The following is a 22,573-nucleotide window of genomic DNA, read 5'->3' on the forward strand; positions in this document are numbered from 1 at the left end:
ACAAAGCATTTCAATTAAAAGTGTCAACATTTTTCATTTTGATATTTTAGTGGACGTTTTTCTGAGCTTCCCATTCCATTAAAATGTTTGATATTTTGATTTTTTTTTTCGTTCTGTTTCAAGATAGGAAAAAAAAGTCAAAATATCAGAATTTCCTGCAGGATGGGATTTCTGTGTTCTGAACAGCTCTAATAGCATTATAGAAATATATGGTGGTGTAGCCATATGAGTCCCAGGTCATTAGAGAGACAAGGTGGGTGAGGTAATATCTTTTATTTGACCAACTTCTGTTGGTGAGAGAGACAAGTTTCTGGGCTTATACAGAGCTCTTCTTTAGGTCTGGGAAACGTACTCAGAGTGTCACAGATAAATACAAGATGAAACAGATTGTTCAGCATAAGTAGTTAACACGTTTCAAAGGACCATTCGAGGTAATGTAGCCCGTTAACACCCCTCCAGTCATAGGGAGGAAGGGAAGTGGGCAGGAGAAAAACAACTGCTGGGGGGGTAAGGAGGGGGGTTGTTAATGCGTCATAGATTGTTATAACAACTCCTTATAGAAATGCTGAGTATGTTTCCCAGACCTGAAAAAGAGCTGTGTGTAAACTCAAAAGCTTGTCTTTCTCACCAACAGAAGTTGGTCCAATAAAAGATATTACCTCACCCACCTTGTCTCTCTCATTGAAAGATGGAGTCAGAGCCCCAGCTAGTGCAAATCTGCGTTAACTTCAATGGAGCGACACCACTTTGTCAGCTGAAAGTAAAATCCTAAGAAGTTACTTAGGACTCGTATTGGGGGTTGCCAGGGAATGAAGAATGAGACGGTAAAGGAATGTTGTTACCAGATAGTTATAAAATCACAGAAAATTTTGATCAAAAACACCTATTAAATCATCCAGTCTACTTCCCTCCCACTGCATGAGTGTCCCAGAAGCTCATTAAAACACGTTATCCTTTTCACACCTTTGCTGCAGTTGCTCAAAGAGGATCTGACTTCTGCTTCCAATCAAACCCTAGTTAAGTTGAAACAAGGTTATACCATATGTACAGTACCCTACAGAAGGGGCTGTGAAGTGAGAGAGAAGGGAGGAGAGCGGATATTTCTACATGGAATATAGGGAACTCCACTTCTAGAGCCAGTACATAAATCGACCTTCTTCTCAAATTGGATTAAAGTTCAGAGGAGTCAGTTTCTGCTTGATTTAGCTGTGGTTGGTATTTTATTTAAGATCACATGCTAGCGAGTAGCTAACTACAGGAGGTTAAAAGGATATTATAAAAACATGTACTAGGTGTCCCCCCAAAAGGTGTTACCTATGAAATGCTCTCCTCCCTCCTCTTACTCCTATGTAGTGTAGATAAGGCAGTTGGCTGACGTGTTGGTGTTTTTAATCACACCTTGCTGTAGGACTGATTCAAGCCTTCAGTTAATGCCTTGGGGAAATGTTATCAGTGTCTGAAGGGGTCCCCTCTCTGAGGGTTTTCAGCATCTGCTGGAGGAAAAGAGGAGGAATGTAGCAAAGCTTTCTGGTGGCTGAAAGGAAAGTCCTCTGAAGACCTGGGGTTGGGGGTCGACCACATAACATGTGACACCACCTGCCATGGCATAAGGAAGAAAGCAGTGAGAGCTCTAGAACAGCTATTCTGTGATTTTTGCCTCCTGTTGCTAAACACCAATTAGCCTCTGCCTGGAATACTAGAGTTCATTTTCGGAGGAGCTTATGCCTCGCGGGTGTGTAGAAATCTCTAGGTAGGGAACGTTTGGAGATGACTTGCTCAGCATTCTGACTGCCTGCAGTCTAAGCAGGCCTGCTGGTGGGGGTGGGGGGCAAAGTGGGCAATTGCCATGGGGCCCAGGCGATTTAAAAGGGACTGGCCCTTGGCCCTTTTAAATCACCCAGGTAGACCGCAGGGCTCCTAGGTGCACGTGACCACTCCGGGCCCCACGGGCCGGTGCAATTGGCCAGCACGGTCAGTCCCGGAAGTGACAGATTCGTCACTTCCACGCTGGGCCCCACCCCCCTTTAGGAATTGCTGTCAGTGGGCCTGATTCTAAGCACCAGAGCTAAAAAGTTCAGCAGGTGATTTGCTTTATTTATTTTTCTTCTTCTTAGATTTCAAGCAGACAACCTGCAAGTGTTCCTTGGAAAGCAAGATCTGGAGAGGACAGAGCACCATGAACAAAAATTTGATGTGGAGAAGATAATTCGTCATGGACATTACAAAGAAATGAATGATATTCCATTCAATGATATTGGTAAGCTCCCACAGTGTTGCAACACGCGTGGCAAAGTCTTTGACGAGGCATTGTTGGATGGACCTTTTCACTGATGAAAACTGAGGTGCGGTTTCTATGGGCTGCACCTCTCTATGTGGGCTGATCCTGCTCTCACTGAAATCAACGGCAAAACTCCTGCTGACTTCAATAGAGCAAGGACAGGTTCTGGATAAGATGAAGCCAGTGTGTGATTATGTACAGTATAGACATTCTAGATTTTCAGGATAGTTACATAAACAAGTAGGTACAGAGTAGAAGAGGGCAGCATCCAGCAACAGGTACAAATAGATTCATAGATTCATAGACTCTAGGACTGGAAGGGACCTCGAGAGGTCATCGAGTCCAGTCCCCTGCCCCTGCCGTTATGGCATTTGCACAGTGCACATTGTAGACTGATAAAGATGAAAGGGGATTAAAATTAATCAAGGTATTCTTTGTTACCCTGTGTACAGCTTTGCTTAAGCTGAAGCCAGTTGATGGCCATTGTGCTCTAGAAACGAAGTACGTAAAAGCTGTGTGTTTGCCCAATGCTCCATTTCCTGATGGAACTGAATGCTACATCTCAGGATGGGGAGTTACTGAAACAGGTAAGATATTTGATGGTTGGCTGATCTCAGTTATATCCATGTTAGCATAGAGTAACTCACTCTCAGCAGAGTTGCTCTGCAATTCCCTGGATCAGAATCTAGACCCTCGTACTTAAAATTCAGATTAAGCAAAGAAATTTAACCAAAAACTAAGCATGTGTTAACCTGCCTAGGTAAAATAAGTATTGACTTGAACCTTTATCCAGTATCCAAACTTTTCTGGGAAATCTGAAACAATTCCATTAACCTTTGTCTTTGCCACCTGACACAGCACTTCTTGGCTTCATTCAGAGCCAAAAATAGAAGCAACAAGGTACCGTGAATGAGGTGATGCTTTACTTACAGTATTTCCAGACAGGATCAGGTAGTGGAACTCTTGCAAGTTTTCTGCACCCGTTAAGCTTTTGATAAGCAGCATCTGGATTTGTTTGATGCTTCTACAAATCAAACATCCAAATCATTTCAAGTTCAAGCAATTCTACCCAAAACTTTTCTGCAGCCGGTAACTCTGAGTGGGAATTATGCTTAAAAAAAAAAAAAAAGATAATGGCAATTTTCTGAAAAATATATTTTCTCATGTTCTGATTGATGTGTTGCTATAAAGTAACAGAAGGCCAATGTTTCATTCAGGATGCGTTAGGTGTCTTAGTACTTTGCAACTGATAGTCTGATATGACACATAGGGCCAAATTCTGTTGATGTAACTCCCATTGAAGTCAACAATAGCAAATCATACCCATTTGTTCAGAATGCACCAATAGAATGTAATGGATTGTTTAAAAAAATCTAAATTGAAGAGTTCTTCTAATTTTTTTTTTATTTATAAAACCAATTACATTATAAGTGTTCCTATTGGCTCCCTTTCTCTGAAATCTCTGAACAGAACTACTATTAGCATTTCAGGAAATCACTGAGATGGTGAAATGTTTCCTGTAACTCTGGAGTAAGACCAAACTTATAAACCACATAAAGTACCCTTAAGTAGCTTCAGATGTAGTGCTTTGAATTGGCGGCTATCACCTTTCGAGATATGTTATGTCTTTAGAGTCCCATTAATGATCTCCTTAAAATATTGTATGATTTTTACCTTCTTTGTCTTTCTCACTATTTTGTGTGTTGAAAAATATATAGTGGCTTGATTTTCAGAAGTGCTGAGCACCTAGAAATCCGATTGAAGTCAATGGAGGCCGCAGGTGATCAGCACCTTTGAAAATCAGGCCATTGAATGCCACTAGCAAATGTGTAGATGCAATGACCAAATCCTGTAGACCTTCCTCTGCCTCTAGTCAGCAAATCTCCCAATGCCTTCAATGTTCTGAGTGAAGTTCCCAGGCACAGGCTTTAACTAAATTTGTATAATTTCAGACAGACCCCCCCCCCTCACCCCATCCAAATTACAAACAAACTCATAGATTAAAAACATAACATGAAGTGGGGAAAGGGAAGGTGACTTTCCGCATTTTCCTGGCACACATCTTGTAGGTGAAGGATCTCGTCAGCTGTTAGATGCCAGAGTAAAGCTGATCTCCAAGACACGGTGCAATGCACGGTGTGCATATGATAACAAACTGGATGAAAGCATGCTTTGTGCAGGAAATCTGCAGGCACCAGGAATTGATACTTGTCAGGTCGGTTGCTTTTTCTGTATTTGAACATTAATTTCTCTCTTTAAAAAAAAAAATCATGTAAATAGTCAGGCTGTGCAGAGTAATGCCTCTGGCAGGATACTACATATGTATCCGTTTCAACACATTAAAACAGCCTTCTTCTTTCTTCAGTGTGATTTGAGAGACATATTCCTAGAATTAATGTCCTCACTATCAGTGACAAAGATAGTTTAGAGGTTCCATTGGAAAAGTTCCAAAGTTCAGATGCTTACCCAGAACTCTTCTTAATGCATATACCTTCTAATCTTTTTTTTTCTCTCTCTCTCTCTCTTCTCAAATCTATCAGATTCTTCTTTGTCATGAGCACCAGCCCCCCCAATTTTATCTTCCTCATCAGATCTCATATTCATGGGGGAAGTTAGGATTGATTTACTCTGTTACTCTGGTGTAAATCTGAAGCCACTCCAGAGTTGAACTATTGTAACACAGCAAAACCTTGCTCAATATGCCTTTGGGGTTTTTCCATAAACCTTTAAATGAAAATAACAACATTAAAGATGGGCCCACCTCCCTTTTACAGATGTTTTGATACACAAGCTGAATCTGCCCGTATAGTTATGAATCAAGATTATGACCAGAATGCCAAGTGAATTCCATTCATGGCTCTGGAAATGTCATGTGAACTTGTGAGATTTCTGCTAGTTTGAGCCAGAACTTCACAAGAACAGTTTGAGTTTTCACTGTCATTTTACCGGAATCCAGAGCGGTGTCCTAAACCTAATCAGGATCTAACCAGAACCTCCTTAGCACATCTGTATAAAAAAAATCATTCAAAATCTCAAAATCTTGTGCTTGAGAGAGAAATTTTGTTGTTGGGCAACTTTTTGCTTTATTTTAGAATGCAAAGAATGGCTTTTTTTTTCTTCTCTCCTCAGGGAGATTCTGGGGGTCCTCTAACCTGTGTACAAAATGGTTCCTATTATGTCTATGGAATTGTGAGCTGGGGTGAACAGTGTGGTTTAAAAGATAAACCAGGAGTTTATACCCAAGTGACAAGATTCCTCAATTGGATTAAATCAAAAATTAAGCAGGAGTCCAGTTCACGCGAGTAAGCGACACTTTCTGGAAAGGCAAATGGTAAACCTGAGAAATTTAATTTTCTTTATTCCCTCCTCCTCAAACATTATTGATGGCACTGTGACCATGACAACATATCCAAGATGGTGGTGGCTATAGAGAAAATAGCAATAGCTGCAGCTTCAGACCTCATGCATCAACACAATCTCTGGTGAACAGTACCACTGTATGTATGTAATATTTAGCTGAAAACTGAAACTCCCGTAGGTTCTTTTAATGTCTTTTCAGTGACTTAAAGGGCCTGATCCAAAGTCCGCTGAAGTCTTTTGGTGGCTCAGATATAAGGAACGAGAGCTGCTCTGCTTTGCCCAAAATCAATTGGACAGTCAATTTCTTATTTTCTTCTGAGATTTGTCTTGTAAACCACTTATGCATGTGAACAGCTTTACACGGCTAAGTATTCCCATTGACGTCACTGGTACTATGCACATGCATAAAGTTACTCACGTACATGTGTCTGCAGGCTCAGGGCCCAATTTGTGTATCTCTGTCTGTCAGCAAAAGGATGTAATATATATATATATATATATATATATATTATAGAATATCAGGGTTGGAGGGGACCTCAGGAGATCATCTAGTCCAACCCCCTGCTCAAAGCAAGACCAATCCCCAGACAGTTCTTTACCCCAGTTCCCTAAATGGCCCCCCTCAAAGGACTGAACTCCCAACACTGGCTTTAGCAGGCCAATGTGCAAACCACTGAGCTAGCCCTCCCCCTGCTTCTATAATGTAAATCTAAATGATTTCAAATTTTGAAAATGTTAATGATTTTTTTCTGTTTTTTTCCCCACTTTTCTTTGTATCTGATGATAGCTGAATTATTTACTAAACCTAGATTATAATGTCTTGTTAGACATAAAACTGGAATTTCATTTTACAGATAGAATTGCATATTTTTGTTCAGTTATTCTGCAGTCTTTGAGGAAAATTTGGAAAATATGAGATTGATGTTAATTCTGAGATGGAAGCATGCCCACTGGTTTATGTGAAGATTTGGTCTACAAAGTGTAACAATGTCTCTCTCATTTGGGTATTTTTGGCTTTTATGGTTGATTATAAACCAGTGGTTCTCAAACTTTTGTACTGGTGACCCCTTTCACATAGCAAGCCTGTGTGTGTGACACACACCCCCAATAAATTTAAAACACTTTAACATATTTAACACCATTATAAATGCTGGAAGCTGACAGCTCACGCCCCCCCATGTAATAACCTCATGACCCCCTGAGGGGTCCCAACCCCCAGTTTGAGAACCCCCATTTTAAACCTCATGCCATTGGGATGTTTTATAAACAGCCCCATAATCCATCAAAAGCTATTCCCATTGCAATAATTTCTAACCACCCTCTTCACAATTAGTACCTGAGTCTTCTCCTGATCTCTGTCAATCAGGGATAACTCCTCTGAAGTCCCTTAAAGAATATGACCCAATTAATCAATGCTAATTTAGCTTCCACCAGCCCTTGCCTTGTGCATATTCACCCGCCAAGAGATTTAAAGCCTTATGTCCTTTAATGTCAAGGTGCCAATAAACCAGGAACCAATTCTAAAATATCTAAAGGGATCATTTATGGAAACAAATGCATTTGATTTATTCAATACAAATCAGGGCTTATTCATCTTTAGTACAAAGCTGAGCCTGCCAGTCATCTAGTACTAATTTCATTGACAGCCATAAATAAATACCATACTTTGTATTACATACAATTATAAATCACTTGTCTTAAAGTATCCACACAAAAATATAAAGATCAATATTAAATTGCAGGGTCTTTGTGTTTGTTATTGTTTTTTTAAAAGAAACTGAAATACACCAAAACAGTTCTTAGATGCCATCTACTGTGCTCCTTAGTCAGGAACGCTACAGGACAAGCTCAAAAAGCTAAATGTTTTCATGTAAGCTGCGGTGCTGCCTCATCTTTCTATTCATTTCTTAAACAGCTGCATTTTCCTGCGCTTAACTTGCAGAATTTCTGAAGCATCAGGGTTGACGCTGACCTGCTGGGATCCTCCTGCCTCTGCCCGTTCCTGCAAAACCAAATCAACTAAGTTGTGGGGAAGAGCCAACATAAAAGGAATGTTTTATTATCCTGTCACAGCTGAATTTAAAAAAAATCCATCTGGCACAAAAATGAGCAAAATAAGGATTATTACTGCACTTAGGCCAAACTCCTGCCCTTAGCTATGTGAAAATAGCTAACACAGTTGTGTAGCTGAGGGCAGAATTTTGCTACTGGGTCGCCATTTCTAATTTACACCCTAAATAAGGAGCAAGCAGTAGAGAGCGATGAGGAGGTGTGTCTGTGAAGGGCAGATGAGTCCTATGTGTGGGACTCAAGCTGTCTTATTCAAGTAATAGACTTATAATTATTCCCCCTCATCACTTTGCAGATGGGGAGTATACAATGTGTGTCTTATATTTCTCTTGGGCTGGCCTTGTTGAGAAAGATAAACTTTAAAAGAAACAAAAAATGAAAAGGGAATGCTGCTATTTTATTGGAGCATAATATTTAACAGTATCCGGGACACTGCCAGGGTCATATGCTCCTCTGCCATGCAGCGGTGTGAGAGAAGTAACGAATTTGGGGCGAAATCTGAGAATGGGGAGAGAGGAAATGCTGGAGACTCTCCACCCTCCCAGTCCATGCATTAGGGGCTTTAATCCCCTGCTCCCACTAGAGATGCAGCGTGCTGCATGCTCCCCCCACATCCAAGTAGATCTCTAAACAGAAATCATCCTGCAGTTACTGCCATAACACTGCCGCAAGCCCACCCAAAGGGGCTTTCAACATGGCTGTCAGAGGGGATTCAATGGCAGAATTGTTTCGAAAGGCACCTTACTGAAATTAGGGAAAGGGAAGACCAGGGGAGCCATGCAGGGACTCAGAGGCCCCTGCTCTCCATGAGTACCAAGATCCCTGTGGACCAAAAGCAATCCATAGGACAAAACCCTCTGTGAGTTCCACAGGGGAGCCAAATCCTGTCCACCATATGGAGTAGGTTAGCCCCTCCCTGGAGGCTGACCTTCATTGAGAGTGACCTGTGCTCTCCTCCCTAGAGGAGATGCCTCTAGATTAGGGTTGAGGCACAGTGGTAGGGTTGTGTGGGGAAAGCATGAACCAGACACTGCCCTTGTTCTGTGGTTAAATAACAGGGAGACCGCAGTCTCCATCTGGTCACTTTCACAAGTGCTCAATGGGATGGCTGCTCAGATCCTCTCTAGGGGGCTGTGTTGTGTCAGAGGTTTTGTGAGAAGTGCGGTTTATTCCACTTACCACTCCGTGTTCATATTGACCATAAGTACCCCCAGGTGCCATTCCCTGAGCATATGCCAACTCTGCAGCTCTTCTTGCCATTTCCACTTTATAAGAGCCTGGGGGAGTCCAGCCAATGCCTTTGATCCAGTTCAAGTCAGACTTGTATTTGACCTGGAAAAATGCAATAGACACCACTGGGTATTATCAGGTGTGGCTCTAGTTAGACCACACACATTAAACGTTAGACAGGACACATGCCAGGTCCTACAGGATCGAGACTCAAACAGCTATTTATTCTTAGAAAACAGATGCTCCTCTTTTTTTTACAATAGGATTTTTGTAATAATCAAGACTAGTAAGCAAGGAAGGGTCTACAAGGATCACCAAGAGTAGCTGATAGCACCTGGAGTGAGTGCTGTAGACACAGCTGATAGAGCAAATATACTTACATCACTCTGGAGTTTGTAGGCCTGTTTTGCATGCTTCAGATTCAGCTGCTCAGGATCACAAGTGTACTGGGGCAGGGGCTGTTTGTAGTTTACATTGCTGACTAGCTGCTGGCTCTTCTTAGCATGGATGAATCTGGGCTGATTCATGTGACTCGTGAACTGTGTCCTGTTTTGGGCAAACTCCTTCTTGTATTGATTGTTGCTCTGGAGTTTTCCCACCCTGATGAAGTGCCTCATTTGGGGATCGTCATTCACATTACGGAATCCGATCTGTTGGCCTTTATCTCTCAGGAAGGCCTCTTTGTACCTGAACTGCAGGGCATTGGAGAGGGAAATCTCATTTGTACATTATCATACAACTGCCTTATTAATTGAATTCCCACCCCTCCCATCAATAGCTCTCTCTTCAGCAGGCACAGGATCCCTTCCGTGCACTTAAACCAAGAGGAGTCTAAGCCATGTGTGTCTATATTTTTTTTTGTAAAAAAGCCATTATTTATAGTACAACTATGTAACCACAGTAGAATAAACTCTTTGGTAATTGTTAAAGAAACAGGAAAAAATGTATGGCGCCACCACCCCTGCCAGTGTAGGACCATTTCTTGGAGAGCTGTCTACTTTTTGCCTTGAGCTGGCTAGTCCGTTTATAAATGACTCAAGCAATGCAGTTTCTGTCACTACAATTTCTTTGCCTATGTGTTCACAGGGTGACCCAATATCTTGTGCGTTCACACTCAGGCTAATAAGTGGCCTAGGTAAGCCCACTATTTTGACTAATCAAAATCTTGTACCCAATTTACAGTACTATATCATCAGAAACCTACCCCACATGACTAGGTCCTTCAAAAATACCCATCAAGTACTGTATATTATGAAATGGTGTTTCTAGTGGAAAACTTCTAACTTAATTCTGCACAAACATCTGGTTTGACTACATAACCCCCTCACCCAAACTGGCCTCCAAGACCCACTTTTTATGTCAGGGTTTAATGGCTTTGTAGGAGTGTATTTTGTAAACTGAACACTTCTTACATCACTGGCAATTTCTCTTGAAGCTTTAGCTGTCTGGAATGGGATGGCATCCAACCTAAAATCATAGCCAGCTGCCCTGGTCTGTTCCCAAGCTATTTTATACATTTTCTGTGTTAAAAAGAAGAGGAGAAAACAGTCAGTTTATTAAATCCATTTTTGTGGCTGCAGTAATAAATGTTTTATTCTAAAGGATTCATTGTCATGATGAATCTGGACAGCAATCTCCAGAGATTTGGGATCAGATTCTATAGCACTTCAGTTTCTTTCCTATTAAACATAATGATGAAATCTCTCATGTCTAAATACAACCATCAGGATTTCTTTTTACATTTTCACATGGATTGGTTTTGATTTTATTGAGTTTCAATTAGCGACTTTGATGCATCAGCCACATCAATATTGCATCGATATTGCCCTTATTCTGTCTTTTGATGCATCCACTTGTAGTGCCTTGGGTTTTGTGTCTTCAGAATTTCACTACCAGCGTTTCAGTAACCAGTCATTTCAAGCTTTTCTAATGTGCTCTGTTTCAGTCCCATGTTACATGTGGTTTCATTAACTCATCTGGAATAACATCTGCCCATAACACATTGGATATGACTTTGAGGCTGTGAAATGCATTCTCAAAGTGAAAGTGCTCTAGCTCTGGTTCTTTTCCAAGTAGTGGTATTTATACAATAGCTTTCAGAGTAAATAGGATGCAGTGTCAAATCCTATGTGCTGGCTACATAAATTGCTGTATCTGATTTTTTTTTTAAGTCTCAGTGGACACTTCTATTTTTTCCCTTTCTAATTTTATTCACCTGCACCCTCTGAGACCAGGGCCACCCAGAGGGGGGGGCAAGAGGGGCAATTTGCCCCAGGCCCCAGGTCCCGCCGGGGCCCCCACAAGAGTTTTTCGGGGCCCCTGGAGCGGGGTCCTTCACTCGCTCTGGGGGGCCCGGAAAACTCTTGCGGGGCCCAGGCCCCTGGAGCTTCGGTGGTAATTCGGCGGCGGGGGGCCCTTCCGTTCTGGGACCTGCCGCCAAAGTGCCCCGAAGACCTGCGGCGGGGGCCCCCCGCCGCCGAATTACCGCCGAAGACCCGGCTGCACTTCGGCGGCAGGCCCCTGCCGCGGGTCTTCGGGGCACTTCGGTGGTGGGTCCCGGAATGGAAGGGGCCCCCCGCCGCCGAATTACCGCCTAAGCGGGTGCCCTCCGCTGCCAAAGACCCCAGGCCCCCGGAATCCTCTGGGCGGCCCTGTCTAAGACTGCAGTCTAGTTTTTCTGGTGTATGTTTTACACCTGAGCACGTCACCAATATACATTTCAAGTTCTAAAATACATTAACCTATTTCTTATGTTTTGCAAGTGAAGGTGGTGTTTGTGCAAGACAGCAGACTGAGCCAGAGGACGTTCTGAACAGTTACAGGATGGGAGGCGGCAGTGAAAGGCCCACTAATGTGCCCTAGTCCTGGTTCAGTCTCCAGACCCAATCTGCCCCTTGCTTCCAACCAGGAAGTGGAAACTGGGACTGTTGTTTTTCATGTGCGGACACCTACGATTGGACTGAGGCCACTCTGTAGCCTTCAGATGGCATGCAACTTTTGGTCATTATTTGGGTGGGCTTTATAAAACTACCTGCTGCAATGTGCTGAAATGTAAATCCGATGATCCTTAGTCTCTCCCCAACAATGACATTTGCCCAGATTCTCAACTTGTACCCACAATTCCCCTTTACATTTAGTAACTGCTGGGTGCAGGCTGTTTGCTACATCACAGTCATTTCCTGTCTGGCTTTTTTTTTTTAATGTAATCTCTCAAAGCTTTTGCGTTGCCACTGTGAGTCTTAATATTACATGGGTCCTTTGATCTGGAACCCCATGAGTCATTTTCTTTATCACAGTGTGCAGAGTTTTGTCCTCATCCTCACACATTACATCCATTTAATTCGTAGTTATCTCCACAGCTTTAAAATATCAATGGCTTTTTGTGCACTGTAAGGTCATTCTCCCTCAACAGCCTTCCATGTGCAGCACATGATCCAATTTTGTAAATACCACAAACAATTTGATGTTTAATGAAAGGCTACAAAGATCTCCATATCCCCACCGCTCCTCTGGTAATTCTAGTTCAAATACGTTGGTATCTTGAGAAGAAACATGACATGCAGATCTGACAATTGTGAGATTTGTCAAGACTTGGCAAAACTGCTTTAGCTGCATGAGCAGCAGATCTTCTTTACTCTTTTCCTCAGATGATATGCGTGAGAAGGTTTGTAAACCAACAAATTTTCCTCCCCGTATTAGAGAGGATAACAAGAAATGTATTTTTTAGGCCTCACTTGTACCTCCATAACTGGCCTTTCAGCCAGATTAAGGCTCAAATTATACAATAAAACCTTACATGTATCTTATACACAGAAGGAACCCAAAGCACATTGTGAACTAATGTAGATCCAAGGATCTCACTGCCCATGACTGAAATGTAGCCCCCAAGAGGCCAGCTGTTTAATTTGCCCAATAATCACAACTGGATTGAAAGATAGAAATTCCTGATAGCTTTACACTCTACCAAACAGAATTGTTTCTCAAAGGAAAAGAGTTCTATTTCTCTGGTCAATAAAACTATACCGCCTTCCAATCCCGTCTGGACTCAGGTATGTCTCTATTGTCCTTCTGTATCTAGAGGAAAACTTCCTAAAGCCTGTTTTCCTTAATGAAGCAGTCCAGTTTATTATGAAGTCTACCGCCTGAAATGAAATGATCTGTCACTTACATCACTGATATGAAGTGCATTCAGGCGGGCTCTGACAAAATCTGGGTGGTCCGGAGGTAGGGTGTATCTGTGCATTGCATCAGAGTCTCCAGTTCTGTACAGCCTCTGTGAAATCAAAAAGTATTCACAGCATGACAACTCTAGTGCTGGCAGCAGTGTTGAGGAAAACCAACTGATGCACTACAGTATAACAAAAAGTTTAAGGTCCATTACAAAAAAAAGAAACATACATCACTGCACTGGATGTAGCTATGCTTAGCGTGTATCAGGTCCGGAGAGTCAACCACTGTGGTGAACTTCATACTCCCTGGTTTCTGACGATACTTTGCCTGCAAGTGAAAAAAACAAGAGGCTTCTATTAAATAGGGATCAATGAGAATTTTGCATATGTGACAACAGGAACAAAATGGAAAAAAAAACCACTATCCTCAAATCATGGTGTTAAAAACAAAGTGTTTTTCCTTTAGTGCCAACCCTTATTTTAATGCTGGCAAATGTCGTCCCATTGTGCCACTGCAGCATGCACAAATAAAAGTTTCTTTTCTTTTTGCAAACAGGAGTTTGCTCTAACAAATTCACTTCTTATATACAGATCTCAAACCCAGTAATAAATTATGCTGATTAGGCTAAATCACCCTTCTGTCGATGTTATGCACAATAGCACAATAGCATGCAATTTTAAAAACTGTAGCTCCTCTGCTTAGCATTTCATACAGGCATTTACTGCATTTATTTGTTTACATATTTTGTTTTTAGACAAGCATGTCCACTGGAATAGAAAATATGCCGCGAGTGTCACAAGTGGACGCTCATCTCCCATACCGCTCTTTGGTAACTCACGCTTTGTATAAACAGGCTCCCACATCAAAAGGAAATGATAAGCTACATTCGTAAGTGTCATGTAACAAGGAGCCTTGATGGTAAACAATTCCTACAAAGGTGCCAGCCCATGAAAAATTTATCAGTACCTCACTGATGAGCTCTCCAGCCTTCTTTACATTTTCTATCTGTGGAGATCTTAGAGCCAGCCAACCAACCCCTTTCATGAAGTTCAGGTCTGCTTTATAGCGAGACTGTTAAAAATGAAAATGGTTAGTTTTTCTCAGTTTTGCATCCTCAGCTATTACGTTTTTTAAAAAGACTGACCAATGCATATTAAACTTTTTGACTTTTTCATTCTCCATGCATATATCATGTCATAAAACCAAACTGATTGCATTTGTTCATTCCACCAGGAATTAAATAATGAACCATATGCAAGTCACGAGAGGACACCTCACAAGTGAATTAGCATGATTCAAAGCAGAAATAACCTGTTTGTATGAATGTAAAAGATCCCTTTTTAAAATAATTATCTGAAGTAGGTTCAACTCAGCAATACTAATTATTTTATCCAGTGCATGTTTTCTAATTAGCCTGACTTTGTAAGAGGACAGCAGTTCTCTGCACTATATGGCTTAGAGTCCCAGCTACAAAGAGAATGGGCTAACAAAATGAATAGGGCCAATTGTTAAAGCAAGTGGAAGATGAACAATAAACCTTGAGGTTCTCCTCCAGACTCTGCAAGTGACCCATTGTGTGACTTTGACCAAATCATTGAACAGTTCCATGCCTCCAGCTCTCCATATTTTAAATGGAGAGAACAGCAATTACTTATTTCAAAGGGGGCTGCAAAGCTATCAAACGTCTCTTGGCTCCTCAGGTGACAGGTGCTGTATAAGTGCAGAACTTTTATTCTTACTGGGAGGTAGATGGGATCTGATAAGATCCTAGATTATTTGGGTGACATCCCTCATCAAATCATCTTGATTATTTTTCTGGCTTACTCGTAACGTTTCAAAACACATGGAGCCAAATCCCAAGGTCCTTATCAATTCTTTACTCAGTCCCTACCAGAGAACCTCTTATGAACTCCAGTGGTAAAGACTGAAGAGTTTAGACCATGGAAATGTTACTTTCGTGTAATGTAATGCACAGATTATCATAGTTCCTCTATATCAGGGCTGTGTGTGCCATTTGGTCCCTGATGTGATTTCAGGCCACAAGAGGGGATTGGATGGAAAGGTAGCAAAGGACTGGTGTAAGGCAGGCAGCCTGCAACAGCCCCCCAAATGCCATTCCAATGGCAGGAAAGCATCAGAGCACAAGGGTACTCCAGCCAGACTCTCAAAACCATTGTACACCTCTGCACCACTACAGAACTCCTCTACACCTCAAGAACTGAAAGGGACATATTCCCCAACTGACCATCCAGCCCCTCACCAGACAGGATCCATTCCCCACCTAACCAAACATAGCAAGAGGCTGCGGGACAACCCAGTCCCCATCACCACTGCAGATGTGAGAACCAGCTGTCAGATAGAGGGAGCCGCCAACAGGAGTCTCTGTGATATGCTGAGGGGGTTGGCAAGCATGGGGAGTCACAGGGTCAGGGCTGGAAGGACTGATGGATTTGGGAAGGGGAGCACATGGAACTGAGTGAGTTTTTTTGGGGGGTAGAAGTGGGAGGCTTATGGAATTGATGGACAGGTTGAGCAGAAACCAAAGAGTATTTTATGCAAGAAATATGATATGTTGCTGACTGCAGGGGAGCATTTTGAGGGACTTGGTGAAACTTTCAGCAATACAATCCTGACCCAAAAGAAGTTGGCAATGCCTGTTTTTTCCCCAATGTATTCTCTAGTGGTTAATATCTGTGTGTAAACTCTGTGCTACTGTCAAAGCAGAAAGGAAAGAAATCTAAGGCTCCCCCTCAACACAAAACTAAGCCCCCTGCTAATGGCTCTCTTTTTACACTGGGATCCTCCAGTTTCCACTGGCAAATCTTTTGCTTTCTTTCCAGTCTAACAAAGAACAAAGACAATTGGATACATTTATAACATAGAGAGGCAAATCCAACAGGGATCCTTCAAACGGATCGTTGGCTTTCATCTGAAGAGATGAAGTGCATAAGACTCTTTCAAGGTGCCTTTTGTTGCAAAGAAGAGTACGGTTGGGATGTTACATTGTAGGTACAGTAAGTAAGAAAGCAAGATGCAAGCTCTCCAGAGCTTTGATTGCTGTTCAGACACTCTCATAAATGGACTCTCTACTAATATTTCTTCATCCAGATCAATTGAATCTAACAAATATCCTATCATTTGACCTCAATAAAATCTGGAGTCCAGCAAACGATCAGTTCCCTAAAGATGTATTAAGAATTAGATCAACATCAAAGCTACATTCTTACACTGTATCATTCAACCTCGCTTTTCCCATGCAACAAAAAGGCAGCCAAAGGAGCTTTATGATGTGTAGTTAGTTATCAATTAAAGAAAACCGTTGTGGCCAAACTGTCAAAATGTGGCTATTTGCATGCAGGCAACTTTATATATGCAGTCACCTGTGCACACAATTTTTGAGTACTTTCAGTGGCATATGTGAACAATAGTACGTGCAAGTGCAAATGGAGCACAGGTTTGGCCTGTGTAGAGTTTATCATTTACATAACATAATGGTGTGCAAAATCTGCATGAAACAAGCCATTTGCACGTGTAAATTTGTACATATGTAATTGGAAGCTGAACTGACTCCTGTTTGAAAATGTGGCCATTGATATTACGGTCTCCATTTGCAAAAGAGCCTCCAAAACTGACACTTGCAAATTAATCTCTGAATATAAAACCTCCTTCCCAGTGCGCATTTGTGCCTGCAGAAGACGTGGATCTAGTTGTGCATGTGATCAAACATTTTGTAGATGCACATGCAGGAGTTTGCAGGCGCATTTTCAGAGTGTTTGGCATCAACTTGTGGTTTGTGTCAGTGGTAAGTTTTGCTGTTTCTAAACCTGTTTGCAATTAACAAGAGGGTTCTGTCTTTACCTCACTCTGTAGCATGTGGGCTCTCTTTGCCCACTGCATCTTCAAGTCTTCAGGGAGTGCTGTATACACATGGAATCTTTTCCTATAATCTTGCTCGCTCACTAAGGCCTGGGCCTTCCTAGCATGGACTAGATTCACCATATCCATGGGCAGATGGTACTGAGACCAGATCTCCTGGGACCCTTTCTTATACTCCTGTTCGCTTTGCAACTTCCCAGCATGGAAGCAGTGTAGCAACCTGGTGTCATCCACAATGCTTCTGGCACCGATGTGCTTTCCTCTTTCCATCACAAAGTTGTGCTTGTATTGACACTGAAAATAAAAGGATAAGGTGCTTAACAAGTATGCTTAACTTCAGATTGTGCATTGTTATTTTAACTCCCATGAAATTCCCTTTTTAGATACCAATTGTAAGAGGCCAAAAGAGAATGCAAAATCTTCCCAAAAGAGAAACATTGTGCACACTGTATCCGGTTTTTTGCGACCAACTGTTCCTGGACCATAAACTGATTTGAGAGAGAAGCGTAGGGTACAGGTCTAAGCATAGGAATAAGCACCAGGAATGAGTGAATTCTCATTGTAGCTCTGACTATGATTCCCTCTGTGACTGTGCATTTATCCTCTCTGTGAAATGGCAAGGATTATTATTGTTGTTGTTACTACTTATATAGCATAAACAGTGTGCAGGGAACTTTAAAGAGAAGGTCCAGTCCTGGCCTGAAGAGGTTATAATGTAGTCTAAATGGAATAATAATACTTATCTACCATGCAGGGGAATTGAGGGGATTAAATTACAGTAGCTAATGTTTATAAAGTGCTTTGAAGATGAAGGGGCAAATTCAGACCTGCTGTAAGTGGACGTAATTCTATTACGGAATTGCAGATCTGAGGCTGCAGCCACAAGCACTATATAATCGCTAAGTATAGCTACTTCATGAAATGTATATACATGTTTAAAGCATTCAGATTTTATTCCCCTGGACATAATAAAATATGCAGCTCAATGCTATGCAAAATCAAATATTTTTATTTCGTTTTAATTATAGGTGACTCTTATAGTTTACGAAATCCCTCGTGGGAAAGGAAAGGACTTAAAACTACCTACAGATAAAATAGCACCATGTCCTAATGTTTTCTGAAAATGATAATCCAAACCAGAGAAAATTCTAAAGAGGAGGGACATATGTATTCCTTGCCTGGGAAGTTATTGAGATATACATTTGCAGGAGTCCAATTTTCAGTGCCCTACTTGAGATGTCTATGACCTAATTTCTGGAGGATCTGAACTCACAGCTTCTTGTGATTTCAGTATGAGTTGTAACTGCTCTGCATTTCTGAAAATCAGGCCCAAAGTGGGTGTTCAAAAACAGGCAGACACCCATAATTAGTGGATACGTTGAAAGTTTGGGGCTGAAGATTTAGATAGATTAGAGAGGGGAAGAATTTCCCTACCTTGCACCATACTTAAAATCACTGGATGTTTCCCAGATCTTTGACTGGGTTTGGTTTCTGATTAGCTGTGACTCTTTAAAAAAAAAAATCACACAAAGAATCTCATTCATAAGTAATATAGTCTGTCTCACACTCGTCTCACATGGTTATAGGGTTGCTTTAATTCAGTAAAATCTGCCTTAGACATTGTTTTACATGAAGTTAACAGAAATTAGGCAAGATGGACGGTTGAATCATTCAACTCACATCACTGGCAATTTCTCTGGAGGCCTTGGCAGTCTGGAAAGGGATCGCTTCCATTGTCAGCTTGTAGCCTTGAGCACACAGATTATGCCAAGACTCTCTGTACTTTGCCTAAAGTGGGAAAGGCACATGTAGATTTCTCTGTTTCATTTTTAAATGCATGAAAGAATGAACAAAGAAACCCTCTTACATTTGTTGTACAGTTAGTGAGTTAATTTCTTACTACCAAAGGTTTTTTTATTATCTATAGAAGATCTTATTATCTCAAACACACACGTGTAGCTTATTCTTTATGTAGATTTATTTTACTCACATATGTATACGTGCTAATGGCCACAGGTGTACATGCATTCAAATCAGAGAAAACAGAAATGGAATAGATCCAATAGGTCATGTAGTCCTAAACCCCTGTCAGTACAGAATTGTTCCTCAAGGTAAATCCAAATATGCATAAGGAAAAAAACAAACACTTACATCACTGAGATTAGCTGCATTTATTCTTGCCCGCGAAAACTCAGGCAGACCTAGGGTTAGTGTGCAGTGATGCAGAATGTCTTCTCCAGCTGCTTTATACAGGCGCTAGGAAAGAGATTTGAGAATATAATTGCCACTCATTTTCTATAATGTTTAAATAATATAACAACAGTGCACGGCCTTAAATATTTTGCTAGAACAAAAGTACAAAAGAAATATACCAAAGCTTACTGCACCTATATAGGTTTGTTGGTGGGGTTTGTTGTTTTAGAAAGAGGTTTGGGTTCGGTTTATTTTTTTTATTTTTTTTGAGGGGAGGGATTGTTCCAAATATTAAGGAAAATATTTCAGAACTGTTAGTTCTATGAGAAATACCAGGAGCAGATATTAGGTAAGAGGGTCTCAAGGAGGGGTGAACTTTGAGGTGGTTGGATTTTTCCTGAAATTGGCATGTTTGACAAGTCACGGTGAATTTTTAAAAAATGAGAAAGAGGTTCTTGTTCTCAGATAGCATTAGGTGGGCTTTAATGTTGCTTATTCAGTACTATGCAAATGAACTGCCTCAAAAATGTACTAGAATCTACCTTCTTTGCATTTTGTTTGCTTTCAAGTAGAAAAACCTGATTACAGGACTTCATCTCAAATGGAGGCTATCTATGAAGTTTTAAAGGAGAGATCTGATTGACAAAATGATACTAAATGTTTGTCCGGAAATAATAAAATATGATCTAACTGTGCCAAAGCACAAATCAATGATGCCTTCTTTCCTTTTGATGTATTATGTTTCTCAGAATGAGGTTCTCTCCCTCCCACTCCTCCTTCCCCAGCTCATTGCATTTTAAAAAGCACATTTTCTGATCCACGTTACTAGAGCCTACCTCATTAGCAATCATGTTGCTGAATTTTGCATGAAGGAGGCCAGGAGAGTCTGTCACCGATGTGTACTTGAAGGAATGTGGCTGCTGACGATATTTACTCTGAGTTCACACACAAAGAAAAACGAACAGAAGCACTAAATTGTCTTGTCAGATAAGGGACCTGTCTCCCTAATACTAGTGCTTTGGTTTTACTTCTTGTGCTTAAAATGGTGCTTTGTAAAGAATGTTCATCTATTAACCATTAGGCCAGTTTATCAACTGCTCCCATTAATCTGGTGCATTCATGTCTCATTAGTGACAATGAAGAACAGATAGGGAATATTGTATGGTTTAAATCAGTGTGCTGCCAAACTTGATGTAGAAATTTTATTATTTTACCTCTTCATGTCACTGGTCCTGACTATTGAAATCAGAGTTTCCTTGTCAAAGGCTCAATCCCTAGTTGCTGCAGTTGAACTTTCCACTTTTAAGCCCTTGGAAAAGTTGAGGTTTCACTTACTTTGAGGAGGTAAGTGAGAATTATGAACAAAAACCAGAGCTCATCACAAGGATCAAAGCACCTGATCTATTCATCAGAGTAGGGCTAGAGATGTGCAAACTCATTTTGCCTAGTTCCAAACCTATTTGAACATGGTCACTGGATTCAGCTTGCGCTTTGGAGAAACTAGCAAGGTGAACAGCAGGGAGAGAGTGGAGAAGGAAAAATCAAATTGGAAAATAGGGTGGAAAACAGAATTCTGAGTAGGCAGAATGCAAAACACAGAGAAACTCTGAAAAAAGGAGCAGAGTGGGGGCAGGGAACAATTCAATGTTCAGGTCACTCCAATGTGCCAGCCTAGCTTTTGGGTAATAGAGGGCACAGGTTTCCTCTTAACTGGAAATATACTTTTTTATATAAAATAATGCATCTTAAAAACACTAACCACATGCATTCAGAACACAGGAGGAAAAGACTGTGAAAATAGTTAACGAGGTCTGCAAAACCTCGAACTCCATCAGGTTCACCCATCTGAAATCAGAACATTAATGGTGTGATCAAATAAAGGGGGAGGGAGTCTACCATTAAACCAATTAGTCACTTTGCCAACCCAGTTTAATAGGCACACATCTGGCAAATTCTTGTTTGTAGTGGAGAAATCAAACCCCTCTATTGTTACCTCGCTGATGAGTTCAGAAGCTTTCTTCTTTCCTTCAATCTCTAGGGCCCCTGGAGTAATACAGCCAACTCCTTTCATAAAGTTCATGTCAGACCTGTACAAATTCTATGGGGAATCCAGGAAAAGTAATTTACAAGTTTGTATTTAAGATGCCCCCTCAGCACCCAGGCAGACACAATCTTACATTTTACAGCATCTCTGAGTTAGAAGCCTAGGCTATTACAAGACAGCTCAAATTATCATAAAGGTGTAAAACTGATTGATAGGGGCATACAGAGGCATCTTTCTAAGGCACAACACTGCCTGTGGTGGTGTAGAGAATTGTAAAGATTTGTAAAGAATTGTGTAGTTCAAGATTACATAGTGGGCCAAATTCGTCCTTATTAGAACTCCACCGATCGTATAGATTTAGTCTTAAGCTACAGTTTAAAGGTCTCTTTTGAATCAGATTTTTTTTAAATTGTATGCAGCCTTCTTCTGGATATATGCACCAATTACATTCAGATTCATAGCAGGTCAAAGGCCACAGGGCAAACAGTTTACACAGTCAACAGGGCCTTTAGAAGGCCATCTCACTCATTGGAGAATTCCTTCTATTGTAACTCTTTACTGCCCAAGTCCCAGACAGATACATGTCTCATTCATCAATGTAATCAAGGGAGAACAGTCCCTGTTTACTCCACAATCGCTGCTCAGATATATGTATCTGTGGATGTAATGGTCTGGAATATAACTATCATGTGTCAGACCCAATAGGATAATCACTGGGATGACTTTCATTTACCTCACTCTGGAGTTTATAAGCTTTCTTAGCACACTGCAATCTCACATCATCCGTCACAGAGGTGTACTGGTGAAGTAGGTTTCTGTATTCCTGATCGCTGACTAATGACTGGGCTTGCCGGGCATGCACTAAGTTTACCATATCCAGTGGCAGATGGAACTGGGTCTTCATATGCTCAAAACCTTTTTTGTATTTTACCTGTTACAAAAATAAATGGATCACTTTATAGACAGAGGTATGGCTTAAAATTCAAGCTCTGATTAAAGGGATAGTTTCCACATTCCTCCAATTTCCTATACAAATCTTTGTCTTATTTTAATAAATAAAGATATTTCATGATAATAAACCTATAGAGCAATATCTGAACCTTTTTAGAGAAAACCAGAATTAGCCCAGACCTTCACGCAAAATAGTTTTAAAATTCTAACATACTTGGGTAACCGTTTATAAATTTTTAAAATTATTTTCACAGGAGTCTTTGTACTACTTAGTTCTGGCCAGAAAAAGATGATGAAACAGTAGAAAAATTCAGAGAAATCTTATTCTCATGAAATTTCAAATGACTTATGCTGACTCAGGAGGTTCAGATAAACATTCAGAGTTTTTGGTGCTAATCAAA

General features: G+C 41.0%; 2 protein-coding genes across 20 annotated transcripts in view; one reads left to right on the forward strand and one right to left on the reverse strand.

Annotated features, from left to right (window-relative positions):
• Window positions 1–13,090, forward strand: part of HABP2 (hyaluronan binding protein 2) — a 54,983-nt gene extending 41,893 nt beyond the window's left edge. For 7 of the 12 annotated variants that reach the window (XM_039546482.1, XM_039546470.1, XM_039546473.1 and 4 more), the window contains 5 exons: window positions 2,115–2,257; window positions 2,731–2,865; window positions 4,348–4,493; window positions 5,408–5,609; window positions 7,581–8,877. In XM_039546482.1, coding sequence (XP_039402416.1) covers window positions 2,115–2,257; window positions 2,731–2,865; window positions 4,348–4,493; window positions 5,408–5,584 — 601 coding nt within the window. In that variant the 3' untranslated portion in view covers window positions 5,585–5,609; window positions 7,581–8,877. Of the gene's footprint in view, window positions 1–2,114; window positions 2,258–2,730; window positions 2,866–4,347; window positions 4,494–5,407; window positions 5,610–5,692; window positions 5,776–7,580; window positions 8,878–11,700 lie in introns of those variants that run through there. The other 5 variants (XM_039546471.1, XM_039546475.1, XM_039546478.1 and 2 more) reach the window with 5 other exon arrangements.
• LOC120409071 (nebulin related anchoring protein) overlaps window positions 7,003–22,573 on the reverse strand; it is a 64,332-nt gene continuing 48,761 nt past the window's right edge. For 5 of the 8 annotated variants that reach the window (XM_039546466.1, XM_039546463.1, XM_039546464.1 and 2 more), the window contains 13 exons: window positions 21,955–22,152; window positions 21,171–21,275; window positions 20,014–20,112; window positions 19,136–19,240; window positions 18,665–18,772; window positions 16,967–17,278; window positions 14,075–14,179; window positions 13,337–13,435; window positions 13,107–13,211; window positions 10,351–10,458; window positions 9,319–9,630; window positions 8,888–9,040; window positions 7,003–7,640 (listed from right to left, as the gene is read on the reverse strand). In XM_039546466.1, coding sequence (XP_039402400.1) covers window positions 7,539–7,640; window positions 8,888–9,040; window positions 9,319–9,630; window positions 10,351–10,458; window positions 13,107–13,211; window positions 13,337–13,435; window positions 14,075–14,179; window positions 16,967–17,278; window positions 18,665–18,772; window positions 19,136–19,240; window positions 20,014–20,112; window positions 21,171–21,275; window positions 21,955–22,152 — 1,911 coding nt within the window. In that variant the 3' untranslated portion in view covers window positions 7,003–7,538. Of the gene's footprint in view, window positions 7,641–8,887; window positions 9,041–9,318; window positions 9,631–10,350; window positions 10,459–13,106; window positions 13,212–13,336; window positions 13,436–14,074; window positions 14,180–16,966; window positions 17,279–18,464; window positions 18,492–18,664; window positions 18,773–19,135; window positions 19,241–20,013; window positions 20,113–21,170; window positions 21,276–21,954; window positions 22,153–22,573 lie in introns of those variants that run through there. The other 3 variants (XM_039546465.1, XM_039546467.1, XM_039546468.1) reach the window with 3 other exon arrangements.

Source organism: Mauremys reevesii, linkage group 7 (genome assembly GCF_016161935.1).
Source record: "Mauremys reevesii isolate NIE-2019 linkage group 7, ASM1616193v1, whole genome shotgun sequence".
Taxonomy (NCBI): Eukaryota; Metazoa; Chordata; order Testudines; family Geoemydidae; genus Mauremys; species Mauremys reevesii.